General features: G+C 38.6%; 1 protein-coding gene across 1 annotated transcript in view; it reads right to left on the reverse strand.

Annotated features, from left to right (window-relative positions):
• Window positions 1-1,161: 1,161 nt before the first annotated feature.
• The window catches only part of rassf3 (Ras association domain family member 3), a gene marked incomplete at its 5' end in the record, with an annotated part of 38,592 nt that continues 26,870 nt past the window's right edge, over window positions 1,162-12,883 (reverse strand). Inside the window, 5 exons of the mRNA XM_079551886.1 lie at window positions 1,162-3,759; window positions 3,916-4,031; window positions 4,976-5,063; window positions 5,157-5,318; window positions 6,068-6,175. Coding sequence (XP_079408012.1) covers window positions 3,610-3,759; window positions 3,916-4,031; window positions 4,976-5,063; window positions 5,157-5,318; window positions 6,068-6,175 — 624 coding nt within the window. The 3' untranslated portion in view covers window positions 1,162-3,609. The remainder of the gene's footprint in view (window positions 3,760-3,915; window positions 4,032-4,975; window positions 5,064-5,156; window positions 5,319-6,067; window positions 6,176-12,883) is intronic.

Consider the following 12,883-nt stretch of genomic DNA (forward strand, 5'->3'; position numbering starts at 1 on the left):
TACCGCTTCTTATGGCAGAGCTATGTGATTTGAGCAGCTCCAGCTTCGGACAAAAACGAGGAAGTCTGCGCCGATTCAGTGGAAGGAGAAGAAGAGGGAGAGGAGTATTAACTTGATGACATAACATGTCATCAACATCAACATGTTTAAACTTGTTCTTTAAATGAATTGTTTGATTAAAGCAAAGTTTCAGGTACATTACTTTTATCTCATTTGATTTTATTGATTTGTTTTGTTCTAAAGTGACTTTTATTTTGTTCGAAGGCTCAAATGAAAAGAAGAGCATCTTGTGTTATCTGTTAAACATGTATTGATATTGGGCTTTTTAGTCACAGTTCTACTCTTTTTCAATTCAGAGTATTATTCAGAAAATGTGCCTTGGCTCAATAAAGGTTGAAAAACACTGGAATAGAGGCAGTTTTTTTACACCCTATACACAGCTGCACATAGGGAGATGGGTCAGAGCGATAACCATGTAATAAGTAATGTAAAGACTTCAAAACAAGCATGTAAAAGGCCATAGTGTCTGTATGGTACTATTTTAAAGGCACACTGTAATATTTTGGATTATACTGTTAACCGCACGAAACATCCTCCTAATGACTAGCTCAACACAGGAAATGCTATGACTGCAGTGGGTAAGAATGGTTCTGGATAATGTACCTGTTTCAATCTCAAATTAATCTGATTTTAGTCGCACCTCCATGGCGACCAGCTGGAGACGTAACCCTGTCCCAATAAAGTTAGTCATGTCTTAGGGGCTGCTCACAGCAAATGCACTTGTTTGTTTATGCATTTATAAGGTATTTTTCAATGATGAAACTATCATAAAGCACAAAAAACACACCAGACGTGCACACATCTCGGACTTAATTTTGCTTTTATTCGACACGTCACATGTCATTTATAAAAAGGCCACATTTGGTAACAATTTTATATAAACAGTGAACATGTGATAATGCATTCAAGGCACACAACTGGTTTCACACTGATCCGACAAAAAATTAACTTTTATACTCAAATGACAGGAATCGCTGTCGACGTTCATAAATTAACCCCCACCTGAACCGAGCACATGTTCTCCAGTTTGGCAATGAAAAAAACACCAAAACGCAGCAATGACGTGACAAAAAAGTTACGATGAGTTTTCAATCTTTTCAAATGCACTGTCGCTCTCTAGTCAAGACGCTTTCTGATTTGGGTAAAGCTGAACTGGAGAAAATGTGCTTGGTTAAAGGGGGGGGGGGGGGTAAGAGGTTAAAGCTTAAAACATCAGGTATACAGTAATGTTTCCTCTTGTGTGGAACAACAGCATAATGAGAAACACAAGATGTACTGTATGTTTTATATTCAATGTACTGGGACGTGCTTTATTCACCTGCAGCCCCATGACGGAGGTAAGATGACAAAAGGTTGGAACTAAAAACAAACATTAGACCTCACTTTTTGATTTCAGTCACATCTTACACATTTCAAGCGATTAATCACATCATTCAGCAGCAGGCAGTATCTGTGGCTCAAAATGGCTGTCGTTATATGATCTAAAACCTGCATTTGAAATACTGAATGTTGTGTAAAACATATTTCCCTTTATCATGGTTAGGATAGAGGTGAAGCTTTTGAGTGCAGTGAATGTGGATCCTCAAAGCTCTTGTACTGAAAGTGTGATTTGTGTTTCTCATTTTGCGTTGTCCAGAAAATGCTCAAACGAATAGGTGGGCATTTACACCACATACAGTAACTAAACATTAACATCTCTGTATGACGATTATTCAGAGTTCATATGACATGTATGCGCCACATGAGCTGCCGTTAAATAGTTGATGCCGCGATGCTGTGGACATCAGGCCTGAAATGCACGCTATTAGCATGAGAGACAACAAGTGGAACACATGCATTTCACAGTCTACAGGTAAAGCATATGGAAACAAAATATCAACAAACTGATAATGTAGCTCACTATTTATGAAAAAAATATATATAATAATTTGAGCTTAATAAAAAAAAAATGGTTAAAAGAAGACACCATAGACTGTTAAAATTAATAATAATGTGATGAAATAATCATCTGGGGGAAAAAATCAAAAACCCGTTTCCCTGAATTCAAGTTAAAGTGCCCAAAGTATTCTGTAGATTTAACTATAATGCATTTACTGTTTTACGTTGCATTTAAAGTTAACAAGAGCAACATGGCTTCAAGATTTTATAAATGTCAACATACACTCTATATTGCTTAAGAACCCAGTGTTAAGAGTAAAATAACTGAGGGTTAAAAGTAACCCATTTAAATAAACTCTACACATCCCTCAATGGGGACTCTAAAATGCTTGCTCCAGGCAACACCACAAAATATCTTTGGTTATTGAGTACAACATTAACAATTGAACAAGTCTATAAGACAAAACGATAACTGTACTCTACTCCTCCACTAGATGGTACTGTTTTCCAACTATCTCCAAAGGAACATTTGATCATCAATACACAAAGACTAAGTATATTATTTCAAGCACATTTTAAGGCTTTGAAGAAGAAACAAATCTAACGTCCGACACTGTATATTATTACTTTTCTATCAAACTGAGCCACAGATGCTTTATCACCGTCCCCTTAAAAATAATTCACTTTGGTTTTTGAGGCTGCACTCCAGGCAAAAGCTACTCGTCTGCACTTTGCAGAGTGCTCTCAAACACTACATAACTGTGTAGCAATGGACTCATTTGACTTTTAGTTTGAGGAGAATCTGTGCACCCTCCTCAAAGTTCACACTGCTGCCTCTCGTTTCACTTCTCAGGCCATTTTCAACTTCCTCGTTCTGTTCGACTACCTCTAAACGCTGTGTCAACTTCCAGAAACCAGCTTTAGCTCTGACGTCCTGCACTGCTGGACAGTGGCAGGAACACAATCTTTTCAGGAACACCAACTTACAGGATATTCACATTTTTCTATCCACATTTCAACACCTTCAACATTGTACTTACTTTAACATTTCGACTGTCACCTCGAGACATTCATTTACCCATATTAACCCTTGTACTTGCTACATTTAAAATATCTTGACATGCCGTGAACAGTCTATGAATATTGCCTCAGCAAAAAACAGTTCCTCAAAACAAAGGCTTCCAGACATTTGTATCTCTTGGGTACTAAGTAAAACCATTACTTCTGTGTCAGTTAACAGACTGCTTTTGCACCAAAAGTAAATAAGACTTTCCTGAACAAAAAGAAAAAAAACATAAAATGGTCATCCATATAAATTAAGAGAAATATTTACAAACCAACTTTAAATAAAAGTTACTCAACCTATGCCCTTCAGTATTTTCATAACTTTAAAAAGATATGAAGAGCAACACAAACTTGCATGCGAGTATAACAGTATCAGCCTCACGCTGCTGCTTTTGGCAAATGGATCCTCCATCTTTGGAGTTGTTGCACAATGACGTGTGCACTTTAAGAGTTCAGACAAACGAGTTCAACTCTTCTCTTGTCTTCACTTTCTGTTCATTTCTTGAAATAGATCATTGTAGATCACCTCTCTCATCCCTCGTCTGCTTGCCTTGGATGCCCCTCATGCCCTTCGTGGTCTCCTCTTAGGCAATGTAGCCAAGTCCTCTACAAAGTCGCTCGAACGTGAAGCAGTGCCTGCTCCAACCTCTGACGGTACATATTGTAGCGCCGAAGGACGGCTTCCTTCTGCTCCTCTTCCTCCTTATCAAGAATCCTAAGAAAGTTACGTAGTTCAGGAATAGAAAACGCATCCCACTGTAAAAGAACACAAAAAAAGCATTAGCCTATGTATGTAGGCTAATCCTACAGTCGTGGTACAAGTTTGGACAGACATATAGTTGATGACTCTGCATGCCCACTGCTTCAGTAATAATCACATACTAAAATGTAAACAAATGTAAGGAGTGTTACCATGACTTCTCCTGTCTGTTGTTCTCTGAGCACAAAGCTGAGGGTATCCAGGTTGGGTCCCGCCAACAAACGCAGAAACAAGGGCTTCTCGGTGTCTGCCAGCTTGCACACATACACTGCAAAACACACAGTCACTTTAAACGCTGAGTGCTATGGTCACGAGTGTGCGTGTATACACAGAGTGCGAGCGAAGTGTGCAAGGACAACTGATAAAGTGGGCCAAATGATTTCAACAACAGTGAATTTTCTTGGATTTTAAGCTCTACCGTTAAGATAAGATAACATAAGACATTAATTATCTCAAAATGGAGAAATTAAACAGCAGGGTGAGCAAATAGTCAGAAATATTGTGCACTCAAAGAAGAACAAGCCAATGTGCAAACAAGTAATAGTAAAATAAATCCCTGGGCCTGACATGAGGGAGAAAACTCTTCTTCCACGGTCATAGATAGTTCATCGAGTGCAATGTGATCCAACTCTACGTAGCACAGCCAATAGACTACTGCCTTCTTGGAATAAAACTAGCTACATCTGTTGTCTAGACGGCATTTTATTAGTGAGTTCTACTGTAGTCCTTCTGTAATGCAAAAACAAGGCTAGACGCTTATGAGACAGTAGTGGCTCTGCCTCTGTATATAAAAGTTTGTCAAACAACACTAGAATGAATAAGACTAGAAAAGCTGCACACAGAGAAAACTTCCAGAGGTATTTGGAGGACTTGTGTCAGGCATATGAAATCTTTCCAAACTTGGAGGTGCTAAGTAGGTTCAAAAGATAAATACCCAGCTGTTGGTTTACAGAAAGCTAGTGTGAGTTTATTTATACTTGTAGTATGAGAGCGTGTGTTGCTTGTGAATGGCTGGTGGTGGGGAGAGCCCTGAGACACCCTGTAATTAGCAACATGAGTGTCCAAAAATACACACAAGTACACACGGGTCATCAGCGGGATGTCAGCGCCAAAGCTACTGATACTGTGCGCTGGTATGAGCAGAATGAGCCCGTCCCTCGGTTCCATTCACTGTTCACTGTGAGTAACACTGTTAGCGCTTGGGGCATTTACCTTGCTCTTCTCTGCTGTAGCGTTTGTACAGAGCATATTTGGCAGGGTTATCTGCAACTGTGAACTTGTTTAGAAGAGCCACAATGACCTGCAGACACACAAATGCACAAAACTCTCAGAAACAAGTCATAAATAACTGAGATGAGAGGGTGTTGATGTGCGTAGCTGTGTGAGAGCTCACCTCTTTGACAGTGTTAATGGAGCTGACGTGTAGCGTGTTGATCGCTCCTCGGGGCAGATAAAATGCTTCCCCCTCCCGTCCCCTCTGACCCCCTCGAACTGTCACAGGCCTCCGCAGATCCATCTGGACTTGAATGAAGCCAGTGTACACATCGGTGTGGCCCTGGGACACAGCAGACATGAAAACATGTTAATAACACATATTAGCAGCGTGTAATAGTTACAATCAGTATAGGCCAGTTTTCAGTTATTCATCAAGTGTCATGTGATCTTTCAGCCCAGTTCATCGAGCAAGTCCAGAGCAGATGGTCCCCTCCAGGCAGAAACGAGGATACTAATCTCATTACTCCATATGGGGCTGTGGAGGAGAAGTTTGTATGTGCGATTGAAGGACCAGGTACAAACTAGGCACATTGGAGCTGCCAAGAAATTAATACAGAATGATCATGTGCTATCTTTTCTAAAAACAACTCGCACATATTTATTCAAGGTTTCAAAGATATATTTATAATATTAAAGCTGCACCTCACAGTAACACTTTCATATCATTAACATATTAACAGTGCATCTTAATTGTACAGTCAGTTACCGACTGCTAAAATTGTAGCTCTTGCTTTTCTAAGCTCAGGGTTAACGTGTGAGGATTTTGGCCCTGTCCCGCACACCTCTCACTGCCAGGGCGAGAGCAGAGAACAATGGCAGGAATAACATCATATCACTCTTATGAGAGCGCTGAGGAATGCAAATGGGGGTAGCACAAATCCTGAAACATTAGCACCACACATAACAAGCCAAGACACCTCCTGAGGTTTGCTTTCTGTTATTTCTTTTAACTGCTGCTGGTGAAATTTTATAATAGAGCTGAAGTGAGAAATACACCATATTACTGGGTTAAAACAGGTCTGCACTCACAAGTGTCATTTTCAGATGATCTTTGGTCAAGGAGTTGTACAGTTCGATTCTCTGTCGAATTTCCTCTCGACTAAACTCTGTCCGCAGCTCGCGGTCCTTCTCCACATCCTGAATGAGAAAACAAACGAAAACGGATTTAGTAAATACAGCACAGCCTCTGGGTCAGTGCACATGTATCAACTGTTCCTTGATTCAGGCTAAGAATAGAAGGGATCTGCAAGATGATCATAGGCAATTCAGTGTATTCCAACAATGTTTGATATGTTAGAAGACTGAAAGAAGGGCTTTCATTTGTGTTTCTCATATTCGTTGCCTTAAAGGATCTATACCTGATTTTTTTGATAAGCAACCATGAAAGAGGAAGGAGCTGTTGTCTAAACTCATTCTTAACTTCCTGACATATTTGTAGCACCCCCAGTTCTTCAAAGGGATGAGTTTATAGGCCTATTTCACAACTTGCAGGGTTAGTTTTCAGGGTCACTTTCACAGAAATTATAGAAAACTCGCCTGCAATTCACAAAATTGTTCCAAATGCTTTATAATTAGAGGCACAGTGTGTTTCCCACAAATGAGTTTATACTTATACTTATATTTAGTTCCCAGCACAGGTCCCAAACAACTGTCTGGACACTCATGCCTTTCATGTGGACTTTCATGGATTATATGAATTTAAAAGTGCTAAAAACATTTGAAGTGTCTTTGGACAAAAACATAAAAAGGCTTAAGGGTCAACAACACATAAAAACCCAAGAATGAGGCCATGGTGAACAACAGAATCAGATACCTAATTATAAAACACTGTGGACCAGATTATCACAGAGACGGTGACCTCAGCACTCACTTCAGACAGTATTGTGTCTACACAACATGTAATAAGCACCACCAGAGCCTGGGATTCAAGTGTTTTTTTTTCCAGAAAACAAGACTAGAGTCATGACAAGCTATAGATAAGAAGGGCAAATGAGGACTCTCTTGTAAACCCCCACTTTGTTCTGTTATTGGTTTCTTTTGCTGGAAAAAAAACTATCTGAAGAAAAATAAAGTGTATTGTACATCAATGAAGGATATTAAGTAGGGCTGTGCAATATTTTTTCCATTCAAATTAAACACAAAGTTTTTCAGCATAAAAAAAAACACAAAATCAGGATCAAAACAACATTGGACTAAACTTTTACACATTTTCAAGTTCTGTTCATTGTTTGTTTTTGGCTGGGTTTGCAAAAAATATGTCAATCTCAATGCAATGAAGACTTCAGTGATGTTGCGATACATTGTGGCTTCTTCTTCTTGTGGTACTATATATTTTTTGTGATATATTGTGCAGCCCTAATTTTAAGTTAGTTGAATGTTTATAACCTATATTTTGGGCGACAGTGGTGCAGATAGTAGAGCGGGTCGTCTTGTGACCAGAGGCTCGGCAGTTCGAATCCCGCAGACGCACACTGTCATTGTGTCCTTGGGCAAGACACTTCACCCGACTCGCCTCCAGTGTCTGACACGGGTGTATGAGCGAGAGTGTGAATGGGTGAGTGGTAGAAAAGCGCTGTATAAAAATATGACCATTTATTTATTTTTATCATTTACAAAAAGGTGGAGGAGGGTGGCTGCATACTCGTCTTGTATTTCTTTCAAACAATGAAGAAGAAAAAATGACACAAGACCATAAAACGACAAAAGAAACCAAATCCGTTTCATGCTCAGTTGTAAAAAGCTGGGTCGCCCCTGAGACAAATAAACTGTTTTCAGGAAAAGACATGTGTCAAAGTAAAAGCGAAACAGGGTCTCTTTTTATCTAGACATAAAGCTAAAGATTTAACGACCTGCTTACCTAAACTTTTATACTTGGCTTTTCATTTTTCATACTGCAAGTGAGTCCAGTTGTTTTGATTTGCTGGTGTTGAGTTTTAAACGACTACCTGGACGACTGAGAACCTGCATTGCTTCACACTGCAGTTATGTGGCATTTGCGACATAAACAGAGTTAAAAGCCGACCTGAACATCATGAGCGCACCTTCTTGCTGTAAAGTGTGCTTACATGGGCACAGTCGAGCAGCTATTAAACCCCCCCCCCCTCCTTCAGATACACAGTGCACAATCCTGGGACGCTTTGAAGGCACATGAATCCTTATATGGACAGCAAATCCTGCAGACAATGAAGACAAAGTGCCAATGCAGCTTCTGCTCACAAATACAGACCTCTCGAAGAACTACACCAGTGGCAAACGAAGATATAGCTGTATGATATAAGAATAAACAAACCATTGGAGCAGATCGATCTGACGGGACGATACTTTCTGAGCCCTCTCCCAGACGCTGACTCAGCTGGATTATATGTAAAGACCTCAAATCTTTTAACCCGTGATTAAACATTATGAAAGTTTGTTGATTCTTGTGTCAAATAAAAACTTCCTTTGCAATATCGGTGAAGCTAAGTTTGACAACAATAAAGTCGACTCCAAAGACCTGGCACATGAAGGAAGAACAAGTTTAATTAGAGGCAAGTGTCAAGTAATGGGATTATCTAAGGCCAGAAAAAGACTAGAAGGCGACTAGATTAAGAGTTTGAACGGGCAGCAGCTGTTACGTCACACAACAAGCGCTGTCAATTGTTTGCAACTCCCTCTGCATTCATTCTCAGCTTGTTATTCTAAAATATTGCTTTCAAGTATTAAGATATGTGAAAACTAATATGAATGAGCATATTCAAACAAGCAGCAACCTCCCTCTCTTCTGGTACAGCTGCATTTTTTATTTGTATTTTTCCTGCATTTGTGGTTTCTGTGTTCCACATTGTTTTACTGGATACTTTTGTACATCTTCGTCGTGTTTTTATGGGGTTCGGTGGATATTTTTACTGCAGAGAGTCCATAATGGTCCCGAAGAAAGCAGCTGTTTAAAAGTAAACAAACATCAAGCTCATGAGCTAAAAGAGACCTAAAAATCTCTTCTTCACACAGACACTGAAGAAAGTAGTCCTCTTCACTTAGTCAAGGTAGTGATTAGAAAGACAAAAAAGTGCACAGTATTTCACGTGTGAGGGCTGCACAGGGGTTATTGCGACAGGGAGGGTGTGATGGCGACTATATCTAAGCAAACAGAAGAAGCCGAGCCGTGCGAACTACAACACAATGAGGTCATGTTCCTGTTTGAGAACTCGGTGCATCCTCCCACTGACACTAGATCAACATCGGACCGAGGAGAGGAAAAGGAGGAGACTTAGACTTAGACAAACGCGTTTTAAAGACCCTGGTATTTCCTCAACTTAAGTGAGAAATTTAATGTGAGGATCAGCCACGAGAGCTCCCGAGAGCGTCTGTTTTTATTGAAGACGCAATATGTATTTGGTGCCATGAGGAATATTTATTGAGCAGTAGGGCTAGGAAAAAAAAAAAATCAAGATTATTTAAGTAATAATTGAAATCACGATTATTCAAACTGTTGCCTTTAAATAAAGTCTTTATTTTATTTATATATTAATCCAGTGGTTTCCAACCCTCTTTGCCTCGCGTACCCCTTGAGTCGTGGATTTATACTCCTACCTACCCCCTACCTTGAGGATTTTGCCAATATTATTACAAAGTGACCAACTAAATTAATATTATACAGTATTTAACAGTGTGTTGTGTTCAAAACTAAGCTAAAATACTCTCAAAATCAAACCATTTACTGAAAAACATTTAACAACAATTAAAACTAACTTTCCTTTGAAATTCATATTGAAATTCTACTCAGTATCACCTTCTTTTTTTATCTGAAATAATTCCAAGTACCCCCTGCTAAGTGCTCAAGCAAGGTCCTCGTACCCCTGGTTGGGAAACACTGTATTAATCAACAAAAACTATGCAAAATATTTTCTTTGGACAATTTAAATAGTCCAAATTATATTAAACATGCTCACGTTTCTAAACTACTCCTCTATTAGAGATCTCTGTCACACCTGCCCCCTGCTGGCCAGCCTTTACACCTGCCCAAGCAAACAGAGCCGCTGCTTAATTTTTTTTTTTTTTTAATTTGTATTTTTTTTTATTGAATTTATACATGGCACATAAATCACTGCAGTATAATACAAAACAAAACAAAAAAAAGAAAGAAGAGGGAAAATAATAACAATAATAAAAATATTGAAAAAATGTAGATGAGAGAGATGAAAGAAGAAATAAATAAATAAAAATAAATAAATAAATAAAAATAAGTAAAGAAAAAAAAAAAAGAATAAATAACTAAATAAAAAGGTGGTAGGCAGTGGGGCTAATCCAAATACATAGTATTTAGTCAAGGCTTCTCACTGGACAAGTCATCACCTGAGAGTATTTGTTAACAATAATAATAACAGTAATATCGTTGTTGTTGTTATTATTATTATTATTATTATTATTATTATTATTATTATTATTATTATTATTGTAGTTGTTATCATTACTACTCATCTTTTTATCTTTTTCCTAAATGCTAGGCTGTTAGCATATTAATTATCCTTAGTGCCTTGTTTTAATTCTATTGGGTTCTGATATAGTGTGGCCTGGGGGCCTCACAGGGCTAGATATAAAGTTGGTCTATTGTGCCTTTTTGAGAAGCGTTGACGTGTACATTATGATACAGTTACTCCATTACTGGTTGTTTTAATGTATTCCAGGTAGTCCTTCCATTTTTCAGTGTAGCTCATATTCCGGTCCATAATATTAAATGACATGTGTTCATATGAGGCCACCTTGGCAAGTTCTGTAAACCATTCTGCAAAAGGGGGTTCATCCGCATCTTTCCAGTGACGCATTATTACTTGAGCCGCTGCTTAATGACATCACCACACAGCGCTGTTTGTCTATGTCGAAATGTTAATGCGAAGGGAACAAAAACAAACATCCCAGCGGCGTGAAATAATACGAGTTTGCTTTGAGCTCCACTGAGATCTGCTCCTAAAGAGTTTTAGGGAGGGCATCTTTAATAATCGTTTTTTCTTAATTATGCACATTTCTCTTGGGTCAGTGTGTCGCGACTCCCGAGCCTTTGTACTGAAATACTATTGAAACTTTACCTAAGTCTATTATAATTACTGTCATCGTTTTCTTCCCCTCATTATTTCAGCTTTTTAACTTTTTAACTTTCAGCTTATTCAACTATTTGAAATTCTATAGTTTTTTGGTTGTGGCTCATCATTGTAGGTACAGTAATGGTAAGTCCCAACGCCCCTACATTAAAATGCTCAGGTAACAGAATATCACACAACTTTCCCAACTGAGTTTCGCATGACCCTATCATATTTGATCTTGTGGCCGATACCAGTGTGTCCAGTTCTTCCAGTGTAATCTCTGAAGTGAGAGTCAGTCAGCCTTTTATCAAACACACCTGTGGCATTCCTGTCTTTGTTCAGGACTATCTCGCTCTTGCAGCAGGACTATTGTCTGTCTGTGGGCACGTGACAACAGCGCAGCAGTGAAGACAAAACATCAGAGGATTTGGGGGTTGTGTGTCAGACTAAACACTTACATCTAACCATATGCTTTTGGCTTTTAACTTTCAGGACAATGTAAAGAACTGTAGGTTATGGTTGCATAGGAAAATCATTTGCAAACCGATTAATGTCTTATATTATAAACATTATACAGAATCTAAAGCATGTATTATTTACTATGCAAATAAAAAGACAGTTTCCCATAAATTGATTTGTTAAAGATGTTCTACAGTTTTACTCAAACTTTCCTTGTTGTTTGGCTTTTGTTTGAAAACGGGTTTGTTCGATTGTGTTTTTTGCCATTGGGAGATGGGGCCAATACAACATCACAAAATCATTTATGACATTTACAAAATGTAGTATATTAAATATGTATAACAGGGTTTATGCAGAAGCCAGTCAAATGTAATGCTATTTAATAGGGCAGGGCAATACGGCCTAAAATCTATATCACGATATAAAAAGAAATATCACCATAACGATATATTTGACAATGGACAAATTACTTCAAAATCCCAGCCTTACGGCTATCGGGAAGATTAATTCAGTGATAATTTATATTTTTTTCTTTTTAATGGCATACTAATCTCCTCGCAAATATGATCTACTCAAGCATTTTACATCCTTCATTTCATTTTACTTACAAGGCACCTGTCCCAACTATCCACAACGAAATAATTATATCGAGATAATGATGTGATGCGGGATGGCCCACCCCTACTTTTTAATGCTATTTTTAATGCCCAAATACAAGCATTTCATCAAACAGAGGAAAGATAATTAGAAACTTTTGAGCAAAGAACTGCAGCTGAACACGTTTTAGTCCACAGTGTTGGTATTTTCAACTTAAACAGTGAAATTGTTGAGAAATGTCATAATTTCCCAATAAATTTAGATTTGATTCCAGTTTGAATCCATTCTAAGGCTTTTTAATGACACCTTGATTTTTGCTTAATTAATTTGATAACTGTTAATGATTTTTAACACCCCGTGAAAACCCTGTATGAGAATATTTCTTCAAAGCATTCAGTATCAGTATTGCTAAATAACCTTTCGCAACTATTGTCTGTAGTGACTTGTGATGACTGGACTACCTTCCTCTTAATCCTACCTCTTTTTGGACTACCCTCCCCTCCCTCAATTTGGTACTTCCCGTTTGGTCCGTGGGGGGAAGCGGAGATGGGACACACCTTTCCTTCTAGCATTCCTGCTAATGGGCCATTGTGGAGGCCCAACGTGGCATTTCACGTGCGCCTTTTCGCATCATCACTCTGCAGAAGTACGGGCTGTCAACCAGTTCAGGGCTTAATATAATTACACGTAAACGCCACAAAAGTCTACAACGCAAACGCGACTGTCTGCAAAG

This window comes from Gobius niger (genome assembly GCF_951799975.1).
Source record: "Gobius niger genome assembly, chromosome: 2".
Classification (NCBI taxonomy): Eukaryota; Metazoa; Chordata; class Actinopteri; order Gobiiformes; family Gobiidae; genus Gobius; species Gobius niger.